The 24,331-nt window shown below is 41.8% G+C and overlaps 1 protein-coding gene across 1 annotated transcript in view; it reads right to left on the bottom strand.

The window, feature by feature from the left end:
- Positions 1 to 22,882, bottom strand: part of LOC102682577 (guanine nucleotide binding protein (G protein), alpha activating activity polypeptide, olfactory type) — a 137,490-nt gene extending 114,608 nt beyond the window's left edge. The window contains exon 1 of the mRNA XM_006633864.3: positions 22,161 to 22,882. Coding sequence (XP_006633927.1) covers positions 22,161 to 22,602 — 442 coding nt within the window. The 5' untranslated portion in view covers positions 22,603 to 22,882. The remainder of the gene's footprint in view (positions 1 to 22,160) is intronic.
- Between the last annotated feature and the right edge of the window lie 1,449 nt (positions 22,883 to 24,331).

Here is a 24,331-nt window from a genome sequence, read left to right as displayed (position 1 = left end):
TCAAGGGATCATTTTTGCAAGTTTGCAAAATCTTTGTAAGCAAAATACGGCTTTCAATATTCAGTACTGCACTATATTATTAATATTTAATTGGATGTTAAAGAAACATTCAACTGGAAAAAATGCCATAACATGCCTATGAAGCAACTATTAAAAGATTATGACTTTAACACAAGTCAGATCGCTTTGTGCCCAAGTACTTGTCTTTATCAAAAATACAATAAAACCATGAGAACAATCTACTGAACAAACTCTATGAAGATAACACTGTGCTACATTATTACCACAGAACTGAACAAATCAATACCGCAGAAACTACTGCAGTAAAGGTGTACTGTCCATCAAGAAAATAACAACGACAGAACAAAAAAATAACATCCACTTTTCAACTGTACTCTGTAGGATTACATGACGCACATCTCCAGTTTCAAAATAAAGTTGAATTTGACAGGACTTAAAATATTTTTGCCACTGATTCCCCATTCTGCATTCTAACTGCAAGCACGAACTCGAAGGGTCCCAGAAGACAGACGGCTGTTGCATTGTACTTTTTGGACACTCAATCTGTATATACCTACAGTATGCACATTTTCCACATATTTTATTGTTTTTACAGTGACTATGATCATATTTTGCACACACCTATGTATTTATTTTTATTGATTTATTTTATATTTATTTTGTATTACTGTACGTATTCTAATTTTTTGTCTGTTCTGATGTCTGTCTTTGCTTGTCTTGGGCTGGACTGCTGTAACACGTCAATTTCCCTTCGGGATCAATAAAGTCTGATCTATCTTAACCCTTCCCTGGAGTTCAGCTGTTAAAACTCTGTGGATGTCCGCTACGTACGGCGAATCAAGCAAAAACGGACAGAGATATTCAAATCTGACTTCAGAAATCTGGGAACAAAACGTGTCTGCGGGCAGCGGGGAGGCTTTCCCCAGCGAAGAGACGCCTATACTCTGCTGTAGCAGAGAGAGGCTGTAAGTCTTCCTCTCTGCGGGCACACAGGGTCTCACTGCCGCTACGGGAAAGCTACAGGACGTCCCCCAGACGCTTGGAGCCTGGACTCCCTGGAAGGCCACCGGGAGGCACGGCAGACAGATCCGCGGCCCGCTCGCTGGCATGTGGGTTATACTGTTGCCAAGGGTGAAGCTGGCTTCTCTTAGGTCTGGAATGCGGATTGTATTTATTCCATTTAGATAACAGGATAAAGTAACACCCTCCCCACCCCCTCCCTCCTCAACCACTGAATAACCAAACATGTGATGCAGCCGTAGCTGAAAGGTGGAAAAAGCACCTTGCTCCAACATGAAGTATACTGCGCTGCCGGAGATAAGGCTTTCTGCCTCGCAGCCGAAACCGCTGTGCTCTCGGCAAGTGTGGAGAACTTTGACCTGTCCGTCACCGGGCCTCGATCTGAGAGCTTTCACGCCGCCCGGGAGGCGCTGCGAGGCTTTAAAAATGTTACACTACGTCAGCTGCTCTTTGGAAGGAAATAAAAAAATAGACCGACCGTAATAACTTCTAAATAATTACTCTGACTGCAACAGGCAAGAAGAATGGGCACAGAGGAAAGTGAGATAGGAAGGATCATTCCCAGAAGTCAGAATTCCCCACCGTATTGCCTCAAACTATTAATTTATGTCTTACACTTAAATTAGACACCCTTTATAGTACTGTATAATCCTTGCTGCCTTTTTGGAGGGTTTGCTGGAGCAATCTACAGAGGAAATAGCGGCCTGGAATTTGAACCCAGGACCCTCCAGCCCGGACTAAACGCTTTCACCTTTGTTCTCTGATAGCAGCCCCACGAGGAGCTGAATGAAACCAGATCCAGCTCACACTTTCTGGATATTTATGAGCTCCTACAAAACTAGAGCTCCATTTAAGTTGTGCAATGTTCATCTGACTCTCAGTGCCCTGTAGACATGTTTTACGTGTATGGGGAATAAGAAATGAGCTGCAAAAATTATACAGCACATCATTATTAAAAAAATGGGGTTAACTGATTTGCTTAAATCCATAAAGTCCACTTTTTCTCCATCAAATTACAAGGGTGTACCACACCATGAAGGTTTAGTCATGGTGGGTAGCATTACAAGCAGTTGGCAAAAGTGGTTTAGTTGTGATGTCTTTAATTGTTGTTTAAAACATATACAGTACCATTTAAAATTAACATATAATGTTATCTCTTCACATTGAGAGGACGCTCCTAGCACTGTTTCTTTTGCCCAAGATGATTTAATTGCTCCTAGGACACCCATCCATCCGCTTCCCAACCACTTTATCCAATTCCGTGTTGGAATTGGGGGGAGCCAGAGCCCATCCCACCAAGGAACAGACACAGGGCAGGACACACCCTGGACGGGACGCCTGTCCATCACAGGACACACACAGATACAGACACGGACACACTCACACCAGGGCCAATTAACCTACCAGTTAGATTACCTAGACAGTATGCTTTCTGACCGAGAGAGGAAACTGGAGCCTCCTTGGACATGCTTAAGAGAAATCAGGAAAGATGTCCTGCGATCTTACCACTTTACTAGGACACTAACATTGAGATCTGAGAGCACATGCTCCACTTCTTTTAAAATAAAGACTCATTTCCCCCACAAGTACAAAAATATCTGTTTTATTTTAGGCCCAGCACATAAAGTGCTTCTTTCGAATAAGCACACTTGTATTAAAAAAAGCTGTCGCTGTAAGTAAACAGAATGCGACATATTTATGAAACATGAAGGTGGACACATTAAAATCAACACTTATCAGATTAAAATTTTGCTATAAATGTTATTTCTAATTCTGTTCAGAAGGGACTATTGCAGAGTGTTACATGTAGGCAGCACTCTTGTTAACTTGAGCCTAAAGAATAAGACAGGTGTTTCTGTTGACATCCTTGACATCTCCTTGATGGTGAAGCAATAAAAATGGCCCATTATATATAGTTACAAATACAGAATGTAAAGTGTGTTATGACAAAACTGTACAATGCACTAGTAACACATCATTTTGAATATTATGTACTGTACAGTTCCGGTCACTAAAGTTATTGCTAACCGGATACATTCTGAGGCATAAAGGAATGTCCTGCTCCTACAAGCTGAAATAACTTCTCCTAGAAGCCAGAAGACTGTGACATGATTCAATTATTTTAAATCCCCAAAGGTGTTGACGATATCAACTTTGGATCTCTTCAGAATCAATCAATCACTCTCTTGAAAATCAACAGTGAAGCACAAACCAAAGAATAACACTGAAAACTACTGGGGAGTGCTTTTCACACAGGAGGTGTTTTTTTTTTATCCAGAAGGTTGTGGAAATATGTAATAAGCTATTCAAGCCATGTTGTTGAAGTTGATACCTTGGTTTCTTTAAATCAGATCATAAATGAGATCATTAAATCCATTAACAAACAGTAACCAAACAATATGCATGGTCCAGATGACCTCCACTCATTTGTAACATTTATCATGCTGTATAACTACAAACACAGCTGTGCAGTCTGTTTGGAATTTGTGCATCCAGGCAATTCTGCATTTCCTAAAGTAAAGGTTTCAAGACTGGTACCATTTTTCTGACCTTTTTGTAATGATTTTATGTGAACCCCACAAGTTTTATGATCTTTCATGTTGTCCATGAAAAATGTACTACAAATTACATAAATATCACTTTGCTCATCATAAACATGCTAGATATAAGCTAATTACTGTTAAATGTTCCAGTCAAAATGTCTCAGAACACCAAATTTACTCTGCATCACATGCATAATGTTCCTCTCCTTATCTTGCATATTCAGAATTGCCTGGGTCAGAATGACATCAACTGCTGTGGTAATGTTTACAAACAAATCTTCGGCCCAGTCAATCTATCTTGATTCAGAGGCTGAAAGGCTGACAGACTCATTGCAAATATAGCACTGGACTCCAATAATACAGGAGAATACATACATGTTGAAAAAAAAAAAAAGAACCTATGTCTGGACATAGATATCTACAAACCTCCAAATGGAAGGAAACAGCAGAAGCAAACCTATTTATCTGAAGACATTACCGCACATTTGTTCTTAATTTTGTTGAAAGTATATTAATATAATAAATTAACAAGAGATAAAATGAAAAGAAAACTCTAAATTTCAATTTTATTACAAAAGCAGAATAACTACAGTCACTTCTGATTTGGGATACTCATATTTGTCCCATCCGAGTACCGAGTAAAAATACTGTAGTTTTATCAGATCTTCAGGAGGAGGGAATATGTTGTCCTGGGATCTTTGAGCACAATGCCAGATACCTCCCTTCTTACAAGGGAACACACCGACACCAGGGAGTGAGCTTTTAAAAGAAAGTAGGCATTTTCACCTGCGAATCACTGCCCCAGGTGTAGCACAGCACTGCTTCTTTCACATAGAGATGCAAACCATTACATTAGAGAACAAGAGCCGTCTTTCAAGGGCGATGGCAGCATGCTTTTCATGTAGCCACAGAACCATTACGTTACCATTACATGCTGCCCATGAGACAAAATGTGTCCTATGTCCTGACACAAAAATCCTCAAGTGGTTTTTCTACAGAACAGATATCCGGGAAGCTCCTGAAAACTCAATTCCTTTGCCCACACTTCCCAGAGCTCTATAATTCAGTGGACAGCACCGCAACCTGAGCTCAACAGAGGACCTTTTTCAGTGAACTTGAGAAAAAGATTTTGAAAGTGGAAAGCACAGCAGTTTCCAGGCTCACTTTGTGATGTCATAGAGGATTAGGCAATAGAGCAGGAACAGGTGCAGGAAACTTTGGTTGCTGCCACTCCCAAACCTTCGTTAAAAACTCCATTTACTGTATATATACAGTACAAGCTACTCCACACATCGAGAGCCACAAACAAAGAGAAGTAAATAGACAGTATGGAAGATAATCTATACAGTAAGTATTCAAACCATATGCTTTAGAAAGGCAAATTTTATATATTTAAGGTTATGTATTAAACTTGATATAACATTTCTCCTCACTTTTTTGTCTCTAACCTCAATGACAGTGCTATAGTAATTATTATTATTATTACTGAGTGAGACTACTGTAACCATATTTAAACCTATTTTAGCTACCACTGGTGTATGAATTATGTCTCTTTTTTTGGTAAAAGCTCAACTTTACAGCGTGGGACCAGCTCCATTATTTTCAATTACAGGGGCCTGCACGTTGTGTGGATTTTGTTTTCTTCAGCCATGCGTCTCCCTTCTGAGAGCCTTTGTGAAAGCTTGTCGTGGAGGAAGTGTATCTGTGTTGCAGCTCTGGGCAGAAAGGGTGTAAAGCTCAAGGAAGCCTTGCTCACCTTCCCCACGACACATTTTGGCCATCGTCCTTGGAATTTTTGTTGTCCTCAGGTGGACAATTGCAATTGATATACATATTGAAGTAGAAATAGCAACACAAATGATCTCTTAGAATGCAGCACAGACCAGACTAATCAAATAACAAAAGAATACCAATGGGATCAAACAGTCTTGAGTGATATAAACACTGAAAAACAGAAGAACGGAAGATAAAATTACACAATTAAACACATCAAACGCCATCCTCATACAAGGTGACCACTCTGACATCTGTTTATTTAAATAGCTCGTTTCCATTACGAAGCAGAAACAAAGGAAATATCCTGGCCGTCCACCCACATGGTGTCAGAAACCTGCTGGCCCTCTGCAGCGTCATGGTTACCTGGAGCCTGACCAGGACGCAGGGAGAACAAGGAAGCACATAACTGCTCTCGCCCTGGGCAGGACACCAGCCATACTCACACCACATCTAAGGACGCTGATGTGACAACAAGCAGTCTCGATTCCACGGTCTCATTTATGTGACAGAACACCAAGGAAGGGCTGTGTGACAGGATCCGTATGGAGGTTTTTTTATTTTTTAAATACAAGTGAAAACAAGTTACTTCAAAGTAAATGAATGGAATCTCTCCTTAAAAGAATGGTTTACGAGAAGAGAGTGCTCCACTAGCTTTTCTGCACACACAAGCTGATTGTCAACAGCCTGTAGACCAGCAGGATACTCCCCTGTATCGTATCCACATACAATTCCAGAAGAGCAAGGGATCTGAAATACTGCACGCTGTTTAAAACTCCCCTTTCCAACTTCCTTAACCTAGATTCTATCTTCCGGGATAAAAATAGCCAGCGCTCCCCCCTTCGCTGCCGATCACAGGAGCCCCCTGCTGCTGAGCCCCTGAGGACGCTCCTTGATGAGAACAGCCCTGAAGTACCAGCCCACATCCCTGCCTGCAAAAACACACAAACCGTAAAAGCACATCTGTCGGGGGAAGAAATGATACACGGACATCCAGCCAGAAGTCTCAACCTCGCAACAACCCGTTACCTTTTTGAAAGGAAATAAGAATACCCCCGAAGACCCCAGTCAAGCCATGCATTACAAGTATTAGCAAAAGAGACAAAAAAAAAGTTCAATCTGTTCAGCACTTTATTGAGAATTAAATGGCTAAGCATCAAAAATCGATACCCACGCTGTTAAAACAGACACAACATCCTGAGGAAATACCAGACAGTTCTTTTCAGTACCGAATTTCTAGTTTGCAGACCCCATCTCAGCATCAAGAAAGAAAGGCAGTATCCAGCACGTAATTCGTCCAAAGCAGAACTATCAGTCCAGATCTATACGGTATACGTGTAGTATTTGTACAGTAGTAGATCAAAAATAGCACCCGCTTCGTACACTTCTGACATACAGTATGCTACAGTGATAAAACTCCTGCATGATGTCAGAGCTTCCACTGGTCTTTTTATTTTGAATCATGATAAAAGAAAGGTGCCTGTCGGAGTCTGTCCACAGCTGTCATGATTACTGAAAAAATGAAGCTGGCCATCACAAACACATTTCAGTTTGTGTTACCACACATCCCACGGAAATGTGCCTTAGCTACACCCTCAGAATGTTCCCGACTTCCTCACAGGAACCAGACCAGCAGTGGAAGCATGCGGCCGGGCCCCGGACAACTCAAAATCGGCTATTTATAGAACCACGCCCAGCCCCCCAGAACGAAATGGTACGTGCCGTAGAGGAACGCCACATACTGAACGGGTGCCAGTGTGGGGTCTGTGTTCAGGACGAATCTGCTTCGCTGCTGTCCTGCCAATCGCGAGACCCACAGGGATCCCAGAAGAACTCACGGAGATGGGGAATACCCTATCCCTACAATGACTCAGGAAATGCAATAAACCTTGTGTCCCTATATACAGTATTTCCCCAAATACGTCCTTATTGGCTGCATAATTTAAAACAAGCTTAAAATCCACCTACAGTATGAAAACTGGTGAGACTGACACCACAATATCCCTTTTAAGGCATTCCCCTGTCCAGCTCACTGTTTGAAAACAGATGCCCTTGGGGGGGGAAAAAGAGAAATACTGTATTTGTTTCCTTTCTCCATCCTAACATTTGAAAAAAACTAAAAATATTTGCAGCGGGCCAATATTTTTCACCACAGGAAGGCTCAACAAATCCCCAGGTGACAAAGTGACCCACTTCTGTTGTGACTTCGCCTCTACAACACCTGTGTTTCTCACAGTGATCACTGTGCAGGTACAGTAGCTGGGAACTTACAGCCTTAAAAAAGGAATTATTCAGGGCAGGTAATTCATAATTTAGAGTGCCTGTTACCCAGTACGGCACACAGAAATACTAAAATTCAAATATGCAAAAACTCATAAAAGAGTAGAGGAAGTCATTTATATCACACGCACTATGCAACATTTTTTAATTTCTGCATTGCTACATAGTGAACATGATCTTATGTGTCCTGTGAGGGTCTGTTGATGTTTGTGGTACATTTTGTTCCATACAAACAAATCATTAAAAAAAGATTAAGAGAAACCTCTCAAACAGAACAGGAGAAATTAACAGGGGGACATACACATTGTATTACACAAAACAGAGTAAATATAGGCCTCAAACTCATCCCTGCATAGATGGACCTAAGGGTCATTGCATATATATGTATATATATCTTCATTCCCACAACTGCCTAAGAGACATTGCCAGTACTGACGTGTGTGCTGAGGTACGCACACATGAGCAGTCACTCTTCCAGCTTTGCATTAAGAAAGGACTTTATTTTGCACACACCTTCGATCAGCAATCACCTATAAACATTTTCTTGGACCTTTAAAATGTAATGATTGGGATGTTTTCTTCCTGCTTTTTGTTTCAATATACACCGTTTATGTAGGAGCTTCCGCTAATCGTGTTTTGAAGTGTCAATGTCCAGTGCAACTCCACAAACGTTTACAATACCAGCTGAGTCAAAAAAAAACCCTATTCCTCTTCCAGTGCTATGAGCTTCACACTCATCTTAGATGATGAAATGATCAGTCTGTGCATCCCTCCAAAACCTCACTTGCATGAAAATGTAGCTGCAGGTTTCGTGGAGACTCTGAGGAGCCTTGTCTACACCCTGAGGATAGCCTTACAATTGTATACAGTTCACTCCACTTTTCTTTAAAACTGCCATTAGAGGCACTGCTGCCAATAAGTCTTGTACCTCAGATCTTAAAACAATTCTCTTAGGTCTCCAATGATGACATGGTACTGAGTTTTTTCTCTTGTGTACGGCCTCCTGCTGTAGAGTGTCTAGTGGCAATCAAGGTGACTACAAAACATTTCTAGAATCTTTCTGAGGCTTTGCAAAACTGCCAGAGGACTACAAAAATCAGATGATTAATAAACAGTATTTATTTCCAACACATTATCAGAGTATGAACAATTTTAAACATGAATATATGCAATTATTTTTAGTTATACTAATAATGTTATACAGTTGTTCATTTCTCCTTTTCATACATTGGTACATTTTAAGAAATAAATGTTGAATAAACCTTCAGTTACAGTCTGCTGTGCAGGCTTGTGGTCTTTTATAAGAAGACATCAATATCCTTTTTTGACCAGAAACAGGCACAAAGTCTTCATATCAATGTAGGACAAATGGCGACATGTACAGTACCATCTAGCCCTATACCTTCATAATACATATGGTCTCTCAATGATATGGCACAAAGACGTTAGCCATGCTGCACATATCCCTGCTGCCTATGAACAGAGGTAATGATAATCATGTCAAAATCAATAAGAAAAGCATTCTCCGTAAGCACCAGCAGAGTCAGCCAGTATTCATGTCTGATGACATTAATTCTACTGCAGTTTACATGCTGCTTTTCAGGGTTTGGAAGAGCCTTGAAAACCTTTTCTTTCCCACAGATTTCAGCTGATCTCATACATAATAACTTGTACACATACAGTAGGACCCCATAAAGTAATTAAAACGAGATTCTGATCATGCTCCAATGGAAAAAAAAACTCCAATGGTAACAAGCTGTGGAGCGAGAAGACAAGGCTGTTAGACTTGGCACACTGGCCTATAAACTACAGCAGCTGGCTGCAGGTCTGAAAAATTCCCATCCGTTAATGCTCCCATTCACATCCCCCCCAAGAAACTGCTGTCCTCGCACCCAGAGAGGCAGGAGCTGCTCTCTCCCCATCTCACACCCGGCGTGCAGATCCGTCTGTGACCTTCAAAGACGTTCCTCTTCCCAGGAGCAGGACGGCGGATTTACAATTCCTTTACGGCTTCATACCGCCTGTGCGGCCATGTCGGTCTGGTGCCGGTCCGAGAAGCTGATTACTGTATGTGGAACGGAGTGTAAAACGTGAACAACCTTAACAGCACACTTGTATTCAAGCGGCACTTCGAGACATCGGAGGAGATGGAAAAACGAAAGGAGGCCCAGGGCGGGACTAAGACGACCTGCGTCAGCCCTGAGCGGCACGCGGTTTGGACCTGACGCAGCGCGACAAGCAATGGATTCTGGGCCTGCGGCCGAGACCCGAGACTGGGAAGGTGGTGCACGTTGACACTGGGATTTCCATTCAGGTGAAGGCCGCAGGAGAGCCCGAGGAGATACGTGCTCAGTGAGAGGAGAGAAACTATGCCCAGCTCATGGCGTGAGCAGTAAATTAAATAAATAAAATGATGCCTTGACTTCTGTTCTCCCATTTCATGCTAGGAAGGAGTGTGTTGCTTCACACAGCAGTGTGGATTATGCTGTACTGCACAGAGCAGTGAAGATTACACTGTATATATACACATAGAGCAGTGAGGATTGCACTGTACTGCACAAAGCAGCTAGGATTACACAGTATATATACATAGAGCAGTGAGGATTACACTGTACTGTATATATACACAGAGCAGTTAGGATTACACTGTACTATATATATAGAGCAGTGAGGATTACACTGTACTGTATAAATACATAGAGCAGTGAGGAATACACAATATATATATACATAGAGCAGTGGGGATTACACTGTACTGTATAAATACACAGAGCAGTGGGGATTACACTGTACTACACAGGGCAGTGGGGATTATGCTATATATACTGTATACATAAAGCAGTGAGGATTACACTGTACTACACAGAGAAGTATGTCCCCCATAACTTCTGCCTATCTCAGTTCTTAAGTCTAACAGCTGCTAAAAACAGTGATGTAATTCATCTTCTAGCACAGGACCTGTCAACATGCAATGCTCCCCATCAGTTCTGCAACAGGACTATCCTATTGATCTTCTAGCTTCACTTAAATGATCTTATTGCGACAAGGACATGAGAAGGAATGAGTCATGCTATTTCTCTCTTAATTGATGGAACTTTTTACTTAAATTCCAAAAGAGAACATGGAGATGACTAACAACATGGAGAAGGCCTATGGAGATAATCTGAATAACAGCTTCTGCCAGTATACCATTCTGATCTCCAATCCTCATAATAGCTTTCAGCTCTTTTTAAATAAAATAAATGCACTAAAAACTGTTAGATGATTAAGAATGTATCTGATACATTTGCAATAGTTATAAATATTCTGGAGCTGGCAGATTGAACATCTCCATATCTCACGCACATCGGTGCATTTTGCTGTATTTGTTCCAGTGATCATTTTTACATGCTTTCATCTAAACCATCAGAAGTAGCATTGAGACCAGCTTTCAACAATCTATTCAGAAGTGGACTATTCCATATAGAACTGTATCTATGATACAAGTCATTTTGTCAGTAAAATACATGTGGAGAGCAATTAAAATGCAAGAATGCTGTTGGGTCTGCTACTCATCTGTTGTGTTTTTAATGCTTCACAGTACAATTCTGTATATATTTCTGAAATAGTCTTACAAAGTCCAAGGAAAATTTCCAAAGGTCTACATAATGGTAATCCAATTTTAAAACACTTTGCTGGGTGATTTAAACAACAAAATGTAAATCTTAGCTGTACTTTGAAGGTTAAAGGTCACGTTTTGTAACGGCCGCACTGTAGGTCAGACAAAATGTCAGAGGGATCTGAAATTTGGAATGTGATTGTGCTTCATCACAGGAACAAATTTGGCATTTTTCTGGAACACCTGAGATGATCAGGTAAGGTTCTTCACAATTTCACTGTGTGGAAATCAGAATGAGCCACATTCCTGACTTCAAGTGATAATTCTTTGAACAATTCTAGGATGCACTACTTGTTTTCAAGTATATTTTTCTCTAAATAACAGAATATTGAAAATAATAATATCCCAACGAGAAGTGCATAAGGACTTCTTTCAACTGACGAGTTAAGATAAAGTAAACCAATAAATATGAAAAGAAAACCTTATCATCAGCAATATCTTGTTTTGCTAAACCTTTCAGTTAACTCAATTTTTGAATTGATGCAATATAATTTTAAGAGCTTTCTGTTGACAGCTTTATGTATAGAATTACTTTTTCTCTTACGTCCACCCAACAGTGGTATTAGCTCAGTAAGAGGACTGAGGCCTGGCTCTCCTGCCTAAATATAGTTGGGATACAGTAACATCAATGATAAAGAAAATGACCAGGTTACAACTGGGTCAATATTGTCATGTACACTCGAAAACTACTCTAAACCTAAATAATCCAAAAATTGTAGAATCTAAATAAGAAAGTGAATGCTTGCTTGTATCTAAGTGTGTGTATTGGAACTCTTCCATTAATGAATTCACCGGTACACCTTAGCTACAGTACTATTTACTAGGATGAATGGGTATTCAATAAGGTGAAAAGAGATGTCACAGACAAAGAACTGGAGCTTCACAAAAGACATTCTTAGTCAAATATGTGCATAACCCTTTGCCAATAGTTATGTCTGCATTTTTATTTTAAAAAGCTGTGTAACTGAAGAAATAAGAAAACAGTTCAACTGTTGAAGTCCTTGTATATACAACACAGGTGCATCACTTCACCATCAGCATAAACTAATAAAGTACCTTAACTTTACAAGGACAATGGTCAATAAATTCAGCAAGCAGACATTTACACATGGAGACAAATTGCCCTATAGTTATCTGTGTTGTCTCGGCAGCCTTGTATGTAACTGAAGAGGATGCATAGTAAATCTCTCCAAAATGCAGTCAGTAGTAACTTTTGATATGATATGATGATCTGTGCACTGTAATTGAATAACACATGAAAAGCATGAGATATAGCTCTATCACCTTCCCCTAATAAATATATAAAGTATGTCTGGAATGAAAAAGCCATACATTACAAAACAGGGCAAATCATTCAATATCATCTATGGACAAATAGTCATACAGTAGTTAGCATAACTATAACTTCCACTTTAAAATGACATCAGAACAAAGAAAAGGAAGATTTAATATGAAATAAGAAGTAATTTTATACATTTCAGTAAGATGATGACATCAATTCTGCCATCCAAACATCTGCGGCATGATTTGTATAGCAGGCCTTTGGAATACATCAGCAAAGTGTAGAAAACTATCCCATTTTCCAATATACATCCAGTATATCGCACTTCTTCTGAGGTATATGATTAATTGTGAGCTACCTTGCAAAAATTGCCTTATGCTCACTTTGTGCAGGATTCCCAAACACGCAGCACAATGATAATCTAAAGCAGTGACTAATTATTTGAGTCTTCTGTCCTACGAAGTACCTCTGCCTCTTCTTCCTGCTGCGCTCCCGTCTATGCACACTACCACACTGGCCCACAGTATTCACATGCGCCAAGGCAGAAACGGTACTGTGCTCTCCATACGTGGATGTGTACTTTTGTGGTCAGTCTCTCTGCAACATCTGGACTAGAGGTCCACCAGCAGAGAGGAATAAATGTAAACAAAGAGAACTGATGTAACGTCTAACTGGAAGAGGGGTACAAAAAGGTTGTGGGAAATAAGGAATCCGCTGTGCTCCTGCTGAAATCTCTTCTCATAGTGTTCGGATCTCCTGGGCCTACACCTCAATGCAAAAAGACAGAACTCTGGGATTCGTTCCACTATGGGCTAAGAAACCTCTTCCTTATTCTAATTTGTTCTACTTTATTCTTGTTCCATTTTTTCAGGTCCTTAAACATTACAAAACAATTACTGTCAATGTAAGATTCCTCTTAAAAGCAATTTAGAAACAGAACTTTGCTACAGTATCCTCTTTCCAAAGAGAACTTGGGTTTTGGTAAAAAATTGACACCCAGGGTTCCATATACAGTATAGAAGATAGAGAAGACATCACAATTTACTAAATGCATTCCCCCAACAACAACAACAAAAAAACACTTTAAAACCTGTAATTAATATTTCCACTTGATGTGATCAAAGGTTTTTTTCTGCATCTTCTGAAGCCACCGGTTCACTTAATGGCCTCGTCTGCGAATACTAACAAGCAGCCTTGTAACATTAAAGCACAAAGCCACGTGGAGAAATAACCACAAGCGGAATGAGTACAATTATCACGGCCACCAATTTTGCTATTTTTCTACATTCTTATTTAAAAATACGAAAATGGGGGAGGGGTCTAAATAAATAAAGCTGCGTTCTGGGATCTTTTTTTTTTTTTAATCAAACACATCATGACTACCCAATACAGGGGAGCAGAATTGTTGACTAAATAATGGGGGAAAAAAACAACCTGTGTGGTAAAAGCTTCCCTGGGGTCTTCGGATCTGTCCGCCGGGATCACGCCGGGCCCTGGTGCCGAGCCCTACGGCATGTCGGCAGCAGCACCAATTCCTTCAGCACGTCATCACGCGGAGTAACGCTCTCCAAGGCAGCAAAGCTCTGTTTGTGGTGACCAAGACGGTACACAATATCCTAAATGAGATTTAGCCGCGAAACGTGTAATTGTAACATAACGTTTGACTCGTTTCCAGTTCATAACCAACCCTAGCGCCAATAAGCTGTAGCTCCAAATTTCTCTGCTCCTCAATACCTCCTTCTTTATTTGTGCCATAGAGGGATAATACTCTTTTTTCATATCTGCCTTAGCATGTCCCCACAGCATCAAGGGATCTGTATCTACAGCATCATGCCTCTGTATAAATAAAGCCCTTCTTTTCAGGGCTCTACCACCAACCTGAACTGAACTGAACTCTGTCTTGATAACTGAGCAAGGAGATTAATACAAGATATACACAGAAGCCAAAGACAAAAATGGGGGAACATTCAGATTTATGAATTCTCCATGACGTTTAGCTCTCCACCAGAGCAGCATAAGAGCAGAGTGCAGCAAATAATTCAGAACTGAATATACTTTTTGTTTTTGAAAGGGAAAAGGCGTGAATTCCTGCTAGGTACATTCAGTAAGTACTAGCATGTACTCACTCGATCTCACTAAATTGCCCATATTAAGAAGAGGCTGTGGTCACTTATTTTAGTACCACGTAGGCTGTTCACCATCACCATCTAGAGGGCAGCAATAGTCCCTCTCAGAACTCAGGGGTATGGTTATAAACCAGTTTTTGTACTGTATGTGCTGTGACATTGAAATGTGCTTCAGCAATGTGCTGCAATGCTTCTACCTCAGTTCTTTAAGGCACCTAAAGGAGGGAACGTCTTATTGATTTTTTGACAACATAGAGTAACGAAACAAAAAAACATGACAGAACCATTAGTGAGCTGTGATCATAATATGGCGAGCTTTGGAAGCACACTTTGAAGCTGTACAAGGAACAAGTAAAATCAAAATTTATCGCCCTACTCCCCACCTCGCAACCTCCGCTCTTCAAATTCTGCCCTCCTTACTGTCCCCCAAGCCCGTCGACATTGTATGGGCGACAGGGCCTTCTCCTGCTATGCCCCCAAGCTCTGGAACCCTTTGCCCAAGGATATTAGAGAGTCACCTTCTCTAAACTCCTTCAAATCCAGACTCAAAACCTTCTTCTTCAGAAAAGCCTTTACTTAACTGGTTCCATTCTTCACCCCTCTGCTCTTCTTAATACCACCTTCCACGGTCTCCTCTATTGTTATTGTTGTATTGTTGTAATTATAATTGTCTCCTATCTTGTGAAATCTTCTTATTTATTGTTGTAGTCTTCTTATTTATTGTTATTGTCATCCTGTAAAGCGCTTTGAGAAGCCACCTTTAAAGGCGCTATATAAAATAAAGTTTATTATTATTATTATTATTATTAAAAACAAAAGTTTGTCGGTTCAGGAAAGTTGAATATTAGGGAAAGAGGGAAAGAGTCCTAGAGAAGCAGAATGGAATGTGTTGGATACTGTATGTAAGCAGTAGAGGATGGATGGTAACATTGTAGCCGTAGCAGTAACGGTAATGGAGTTACCATCCATTCAGTAGCGGTAAAAAGAGATACTGCTTGAACCACAAAACAAATTCAGCTCTAAAACTGGTACAATATGCAAATATGGTTGATCATATTATAAAAAGGAGAAAGAAAGCACTCCATAAAGTGATTAAAAAGTACAGCAAATAATTTAAAATTTTAAAAAGTGGCCCCCTGTAATACGTCACCAAGATATACGAGATCTTGGGGACACAACATAGAAATTCTGCCCGCTTGAGCATGTCGTCTTTGACTTTTGTTTATAAAAATTCCCCCTCGTATGTCGCATTGTGCATAGGAGGCGGTAAGCGCAAGCAACCATGACCTCTATCGTGATTCACCTTCGCACCCGTGCCAAAGAGGAGTTCTAAGCGTTGTGCAGGTGCCGTGTGCAATGAAGCAGCACAGTAGAGTTAACATAATTGTGCTGACCACTGCACCACCCTGCTACCCTATCAGGACACACGTACTGTCTTAAGCCCTGATGTCTTCCCTACAAAAGCTGGAACAAACATTCTCTCATGTAGCAGTGCATTACTTATGACATCCTGAAACAGCGAGAGCTCTCTGGTTTACCGATTTACTGAGAGGGCAAAAAGGTTTCATCATCAGCAGGAAGACCAAAAAGGGCTTGGCCTGCAGCACATCATTCAGCTGGACACTTGTCCCCCATTTCCTTCAGACACTCACTTCAACAGGAGCTCTGGTCAAAACCTGGCTCTGGTTTCATCCAGGGATGCGCCAAGGTGCTAATAAAGCAGAACTGGAAGAATTTCTCAAGTTATTAACAGAATTCTATGGGTTGGTTATTTCAGATTTCAAACCTTTTTTTTTTCCCTGAGTCTGGCAAAAGATCAAAATGAGATGTACAGTACGCAAAGGGACACGAAGAGGTGAATTCCACACTGAAAGGTAAAGAAAAGAAAAACTACGAATCGGCTGTGGTGCCACACCTGGAGGAGGCTCCACAGCAAGAAAGATAAAGTAGTGTTTCTTTTCTCTCTTCTCTTTCAGCAGGAAGTGAACCTTTACTTCATGTGCTCTTTTGCTGCATGCTGACGCAGCTCCCTGCTCTGAGCTGTTCGAGGTCAACAATAGTTATTGATTAGGGCCACTAGGAGAGGTAACTGGTAAGAAAGCACGCTTTGGGGGAAACGGACACCTGTTGGTCTGAGATGTACAGTACATTACTGCATTTGGAAATGCCAGCAGGAAAACATACAAGTATCTGTACTGCATTTAGGCTACTGTTCCAATGATCAAACCCACACCAGATACAGTACATGATGCAATGAAAAGCAAGAAATGATGGTAAAAGGTGAGGTTATCTATAACATTTTAGTAAAAACATTGATCAGATGTTCTGCCCACAAAAATGAAATAAATTAGAATTATGAGGTCTAGAAACAGGAATACTGAAACCCTAGATACGTCCTGATGTTATCACAAATTTCTCAGTTTGTTAGGCACATGTAATGACAGGATATTTGTTTCCTGGTATTGTAGATAGCTAGATTCCATTATATATTTTCAACACAGTCAAAACTGAAACAAAGTATTTGCTTTACTGTACTGCAGGGTATTGCCTCAGGTATTAATTTGAAAAATCAAGAAGCTAATTATCACAATCCTAATAGGACAAAGGCAAACCAGTATTGCACACATATTGTATTATGTGTTCCCTAAGGCTTACAAGTGTTTCCAGAGCAGAAGAATGTGTTCCATTTGTGTGTTTTTGTTTACATTTTTTTCATGGAGGAGAGAAACTAATCCACAGAACAATAATAACACCTGCCAGAAACATGCAGCTCAACAAATCTAAATTACATTGAGCAAACATGTTCTATTTAATCCTTAAAATACCGAAGCACCTCCCTACAGAGCTGATATTTTTAAGATCTTATCATTACTTAACAAAACCACATTTATGTAATAAAACCTGTTTATTGGTGATGCAACAAATTTTGTTACCGGTTAAGAGAACCAGAAAAATAATCTGCAGCTTTTACTTCTTATAGTAGGTGCACATTTTGGACCAAGTGACATCCATTCTCTACATCTAACTTAAAGGTCTAAGGTGCTTGGTTTGTGTCCCAGCTACTGAACATCACTAGAAAGGAATGCCTTTTAAGCTGGTGTAAAATTATTGCTCCTATTCCTTTAGGGAACTACTGTGCTCAGAAAAGGTTCTGATACTCAATAACACAACAGTAAACACACACACAATACAGTTGAACAGAAAAAGCACATTAAATAATATTTTAAAAGCCTACTGTGGATAACGTGTAAAATGCATGTCAGAGTTCTGTCTTCCACGCCCCCACTATCAGAGGGTGGAGGTGAGACACAGCCTCGCTGTGCAGACGCGACGCACAAGGCAGGACTATGCCCTGAATGGGACACTGCAGGACACCAATAAGGAAGCCTAGTAAGCATGTGTCTGCCAGGAGACACCCCACGTGAAACAGGGAACAACGGGCAAACTCCACACAGAAGGTTCCTGGTCTGGAAGCAAACCCGGGACCTCAGATCTGCAAGGCTGCACCTCTGCCCACGCTGCCTCCCCTCAGAGCTCCTGCATACGACAGTGTGTGACCAGGAACAAAAATATTAGATAAGGTTTTGAATGTGAAATTCTTTTAAGCCAGTCCAGGGAAGGGTCTAGTACAAGCAGATGGTAAGAATTCCAGAAAGTGACTCTTTTGAGAGAGACCCTGAGAGACCAGGGAAGGAAATAGCATTGCACCTCAAGCTAAGAGTGGAGATGCACATTCAGCTTTATCTGTCCAAGAAACAGGACTACGATGACCTGCTCTGCAATAAGTGCAAAACCAAATTCTACGGACGAGGTTCATTACAGCCGATTTAGAAATCGCTATAACAAACCTCATGGTTTACTGCACAAGTAGGATTTAAAGCTGAAAAGTTGCCATAAAAATGAAGATTATTTCTATCCCCACAGCCTACTCAGATCTGTATCATGTGAGAGTGGGTGTTGATTTTTGTTAAAAGACAATCAGCCATTCATTCCTATCATACTGTAAGATCAGTCATGGGTTTTTAATTTACTTATTCTACCTGAAAATACTATAACAATGCGCAATATGGGAAGTGAGAAAGAAGGTATTGGTATCACATTTAAAACTGGCCTGTTTGGGCCCGCTGCACACGGATGAGTATTCTGGGCCGTCAGTTCAGAAGGGAGCTGCTGGCGAAAGGTCGATGTACTCCACCTGCCTGTGCATGCCATTCACGGTGCAGTACATCCCCAAACAAAAGGAATGCTTCCAAGTTGCAGACATTGTATTCAAATGCCACACTTACTGCAAGTCTAGAAACTCCTACTTACCCACATCACTGCTGAGAATAGGGACTCTGATTTTTTTTTTTTTTTAAATATTCAATGTTATCCATTATGGCTTCGGGCGTAGACTGTAAAATTGCCTTGGGCCTCCCAGCACTGGCATAAAAAACCCAACGCTGGCATCCAACAAGGCAGTGTACAGTACAGAGAAACCCCCAAAAGCGTATACATGCCTCAGACGCTCAAAACAGCAGCTAGTGATCTACCATCAAGTGTGTAACCTGTTAACAGAACTTCACCTTACTTCGTTACGAGTCTTATTCAGATCACTGGAGAGAAAAAAAACTGACAAGAGGGATCCCGTCGTGCTTTGCCTGAAGCACAGCAATTGAAACCGCAAGCATGGAGCGGTTTCTGTAGCCCTTTCTGCGAATGATTTGAGTGGAACATCTTACAGACACACAGAACATCCAGCACAAACCTCTACCTCATTTAAAGGGAAAGGAGGCTTTGACTGCAGCAGGGCTTTTCATGCCTCTCCAGCGTGACGTGAGCTTCAGCTAAACTCATCTCCGGTTTGCCAGCTCTTGTTTTTCTCAAATTAAAAGGAGCAAGACTTGGAAAACTGATAACTTTAATAGTTATAACAAGCATGTGGCATAATTTCTACATTGAAAAGAATATATGCACATTTAATTTTGCTTGTACAATAATAAATCTTTAAAAAACAACACGCCAAACAAAAGGTTCTGTAAATTGTCCAAATATTTCACAATGTTATCAAACGGTCGCCAAAGTGTCAACACCTTCATAACGGTTTTTCCTGAGACACCGAACTGTCTTTTTTTTAGGTTTGTGAACTTCAAACAGACACGGCACTGAGAGGTTAATGTGGTTCAGTTTCCCAGCACTGAATAACGGCTGTGAGTCATGGCGCCTAGTGACTAGATCTTAATGGATCTCTCCTACAGCAGGTCTGGATGAGTAAAAAAAACTCAAGACCACATAGCAAAGCACAGTCCTTCGCTTTAAGAAGAACCTCCAGTTTGTGGAGTTTGTTGCATTTGAGTCAAGGCATGTATCTTCTGCGTACGGCTTCAGGAACTTCAAATTCTCCTGCCGTTGTTACAGAAATGTGTGATAAATGCATATCCACTTCTCTTGGACAGAGAACTTAATCCCTACAACTTGGAAACGGGGCTCAGATTATGACCTACTATGAGAAACCAGGATCATGTTTGATCCTGAGCTCTGTTTCGACAGACAAATAAAAGCCATCCGTAATGTCCCTTAGTTTCTCCTCAGGGACATTGTCCACGTTAAGTCCTTCCTTGATCACACTGCCGTAGAAACCCTGATTCATGCCTTCATGCCATCTCGACTGGGTTACTGCAGCGGCCTTTACAGTGGTCTCCCCACTTCCTGAAAACAAGCTTCAGCCGCTCGGCGTCGAACACATTCAGGGCTCCGTGACCACGTCACCCCAATTTCTGACACGTCGTCACTGGCTCCCCATTGCCCAGCGCACTCAGTTCAAAACTGTCCTCTTTACTTTTAAAGCCCCACTCACCACTTCCTCATAAGCATCTCCAAATACTCCGGATGTCCCAGGCAGGACCTAAGGCTCTGCTGAGGTGCACGGTTTACTAGTACCTTCTTACAGGTACAACCCTCTTGGGGCTCACCACCAGTTCCCTGCCCATCTGAGAAATGTCCTTTCGTTCACTTTCTAAATCTAGACTAAAGACGCTTTCCTCCTCTTTTCTCCAATTACTGTTTGCATTTTTCTCTTTCTTTCCCCATCTTTCTCTCTGTTCAATGTTACTTCTATTTTTTCTTGACCCTCTGAAGTGCCCCAGACACTCTTGGTTTTGGCCTGGGCACTTGAATTAATCCTTGAAATTCTTGGGGTAAATATGCACACTTATCTACAAGTACACTTATGCTTACTACCAATGAGAAGAGAACTTTGTCCCCCTGACTCTCACACACACATACAGTACAGTACAAGCAAGTCTAATACCAAGAATACTGAAATTATTCTTAAACCCACAAAAAAAAAAAAAATAGGACAAAGAGTCAGTTCTGCAGTTCTTGCAGGTTTATCGCCAGGATGTCTCGTTTAATTTATTGTAAGTGTAAGAGAAGCTTACCGGAAGGGGTAATCAAATCTCAATCTATTCCATTACAGGATTTCAGGGGGGGCTTACAGTACCACTGTTAGAGGGATTTCCAGTTAGACCTCCGGCCACCTGGGCGTGCCGTGTCCAGCCGGCCAACAGAGAGACTAGCCCAGATGAAAGCAGGGCAGGTGGACTGAAGGTCTGGGAGGCGTTATGCGCCTCAGAAAATCCGTCCCAAGGCAAATCAGGGGTTAAGGCTCAAGAAAACCGGCCACGTTAACGGAGCTGTGTGGGAAATGTCCCAGATTTTATACCGTGTCCATAAAGAGGCCTGAACTCCAACGCAGGTTTTTACTACAGGAGTGGTCCGCTGCTGCCCAGTGCCTCTCGGTGGACACCCCTGCTCCCACTATCCGCAAAACCGGCCCCAATTACGCATGGCAACGACGTGTTTTTTTTTCTCTCTCTCTCCTAAAAATCGTCTTTCGCTATCAAAAATCTTCTTAAAAAGGACAATCGTTTTGAAAATGCTTGTGTGCGCAGGAAAAGCTAACGAGATATAGTGCTCCAATGTCAAACGAGGGCCCCAAGATACGCGGTCAAAACCGCTGTAACGCCGAATACTGTTTATTTGAAAGTGTTATCATCGCGTGTTTTATTTATAGAGTATGGAGGGTTTTTTTTTTAATATCTGCGTTTTGTTTTGTTTTTTACTAAAATTATTCTACTTCAATTTGTAAAAAATAAGAAAAGCCGCTGACACCAGCATCAGCGCCTGGTCGGACAATGGTGGGACAGTCTTTTCTCGAATGACATTTCACGGCTCTATTATTACTTGAACCCAGGGAGGAAAACAATCTTTCAGTAAAACCCTTGCCGTTCAAATGGGTGGGTGGGTGGGGGATATTTTTCTCTCCAGCAGCGAGTAAATGAAATTCTAGGTATTATTCATCATTGGGAATATACACAGCAGTATATACAACTGTATCGTGCAATTCTTGACAATACACAGTGGGGGGTCACAGTGACAGGCTACAGCTGTTAAAAAAAATTGTGGATCACACCTACCCAGTAAAAGCAGCCGGTGGGTCTGCTTATATTCCCGTTTCTGCTCCTTCAGAGCTCTGTCAATGCTTTTACTGACTTTTTTGGCTTCCTTCTCGGCCTCCTTCTCCTCCACCCGCAGCCTGTCCCAGCCTTTCTGCTGCTTCTGCGTGCTGTGCTTGTGCAGCAGCTGGAGCTGCCGGCTGCGCTCCGCTCCTCCGCCGCCTCCATTCTGCACCACCACCACCCCGTCGGTGCCCGTGTCCCCAGCCGACAGCTTGCCGGCGTCCCCCCGGCGGAGCGGCGCCGTCTCGCCGTATCCCCCCGCGTCCCCGTGTCGCAGGTCCCCGGCGCGGAGCGGCGCGGTGGAGTCGGGCGGCGGGTCCGAGTCCGAGGTAGTGGCGTTAGAGATGGACCCACTGGGCTCCCCGAAAAGACGCGGACGCAGGCTGTAACACAACCCCATGGTTGCCCACCCCCCCCTCCCCTCTAATGAGGTTTTTCTCCCCCCCCCCAATTTATACAAAAATAAAATGTAAAAAAAAAAATCCTCTTTCTGTTGTTGTTGTTAAGCCGACAATCCCAGCGCGGAGTTTAGCGATTCATTGTCACGCTGTAGCTCCAAAAATACGATTTAAATCCGAATCTGGGTCGAAAAGGTGAGTAAATTATGCCCTCACATTTGCTATATGCCATGTTTCATTTTCTCTAGTCAGTCAGCTTGTGTTCCGTAGTTGGTGGTGGATCACCTGATCGCTCAGTGGACACTGCTGGTCCACCTTACCGTAATTAAACCAAAAGCGCCTCCACTCAAAAGCAAACCATCAGTGATTGCGGTAATGGCGAGTTAGAAATACCTCCTCCACCTCTCTCCCCCCCAGCCACCACCCCCACCAAGGACAGAGATGATTAAAATTCAGGCTGTCGGGCTTATTTAAACATAAATAGATGTGAAAACTTTTTCAAATCAGAAGTGAAAGCAGTATAGAGCCTGTACTTTGCAACATTACATTCAGATAGTAAACAAGTATATTGTATGATCAATATGAGTCACAAGAATCTGGCTCTTGGTTAACATCAGCACAGATGTACAGGTGCACTGTTGTAAAAGCATGAAAAGGAACAAGCAAAGGTTTATTTCATGCTGTTTTTTGAAGTTATTCCTAGAAAGAACGAGCCAAAAACACCCCTCGGACCATCAACTCGAGCAGGAACTCCCGCCATAACAACTGCATTCCTTTAACACACTTCCTATCCCCAGGATGTTAAGATTAAAGATTAAGATCTCTCCAAGCCCATTGTTTCTCATTTCACTTTTGACGGCCATGATCACACTAATCTCTCTGACTGTGTTCTCAAAGGTTTTCCTAACTCCTACATCAGAAAGACTACAGAAACTCAAATTATCCTGCAGCTAGGATCACAGCTTTCCCCTTCTCTCAACAGAAGACTAATTTTCTTCTCAATTCTCTCTATTCATTGTATGTTTCATTTCACACCTCTCTACACCTATTCTGACTTCACACCTCTTGATTGGCCTCTCTTTCTGTCCCCTGCTCCCGCCCCTCGCTCCTCCTCTCTCCCAACCTTTGTTCTCCCGCTACTTTACCTTTGCTTCCTGCCTTGTCTCTCTCACACCTGAAGAAGGCTCCACGGCCGAAACGTTGTATTTTCTTTCTTCTCTTTTCAGCAGGGAATAAACCTTTACTTGTTCCTTGCAGCCAGCACATGCTGACGGAGCTTCCTACCTGAACTGACTCTGAGCCAGCTGCTAACTGATTTAAGATGCTGTATATTTTTATAACCCCTTTGCTTTTTTATTTAGCATGAATTATCTACCAATACGTCTGCTGGATGTTATAGGTTTCCTGCCCAGATCGATCAATCACCCACGGCCTTCTTGTATTTGTTTTATTTCTAAAAGCCGGGAAGAATCTCCAAGTTCCTTAGGGGGTCAGATTTCCACAGGGCCTGGTAAAAAAAAAGAGTTGAAATGGGAGATGAAACAAGCCATCGAGTTTCAGAAGAGAAAAAAAGGCACTTCGCGTTGTGGCACGAGGAGCTGAGCAGGAAGTGCCCCCTGAGAGACGAGTCTCGGGTGAGACAGCGGGAGCAGGGGGCTGTGTCAGCAGGGGCACAGTTAAGGGTGCTCCATAGCCTCACTGGTCAGCTTCTTCTCTTTGCCTTTCAGCACG

This window comes from Lepisosteus oculatus, chromosome 6, assembly GCF_040954835.1.
Source record: "Lepisosteus oculatus isolate fLepOcu1 chromosome 6, fLepOcu1.hap2, whole genome shotgun sequence".
Classification (NCBI taxonomy): domain Eukaryota; kingdom Metazoa; phylum Chordata; class Actinopteri; order Semionotiformes; family Lepisosteidae; genus Lepisosteus; species Lepisosteus oculatus.
Note: the sequence above shows the minus strand (reverse complement) of the source record. Positions and strands in the feature narration are given on the sequence as shown.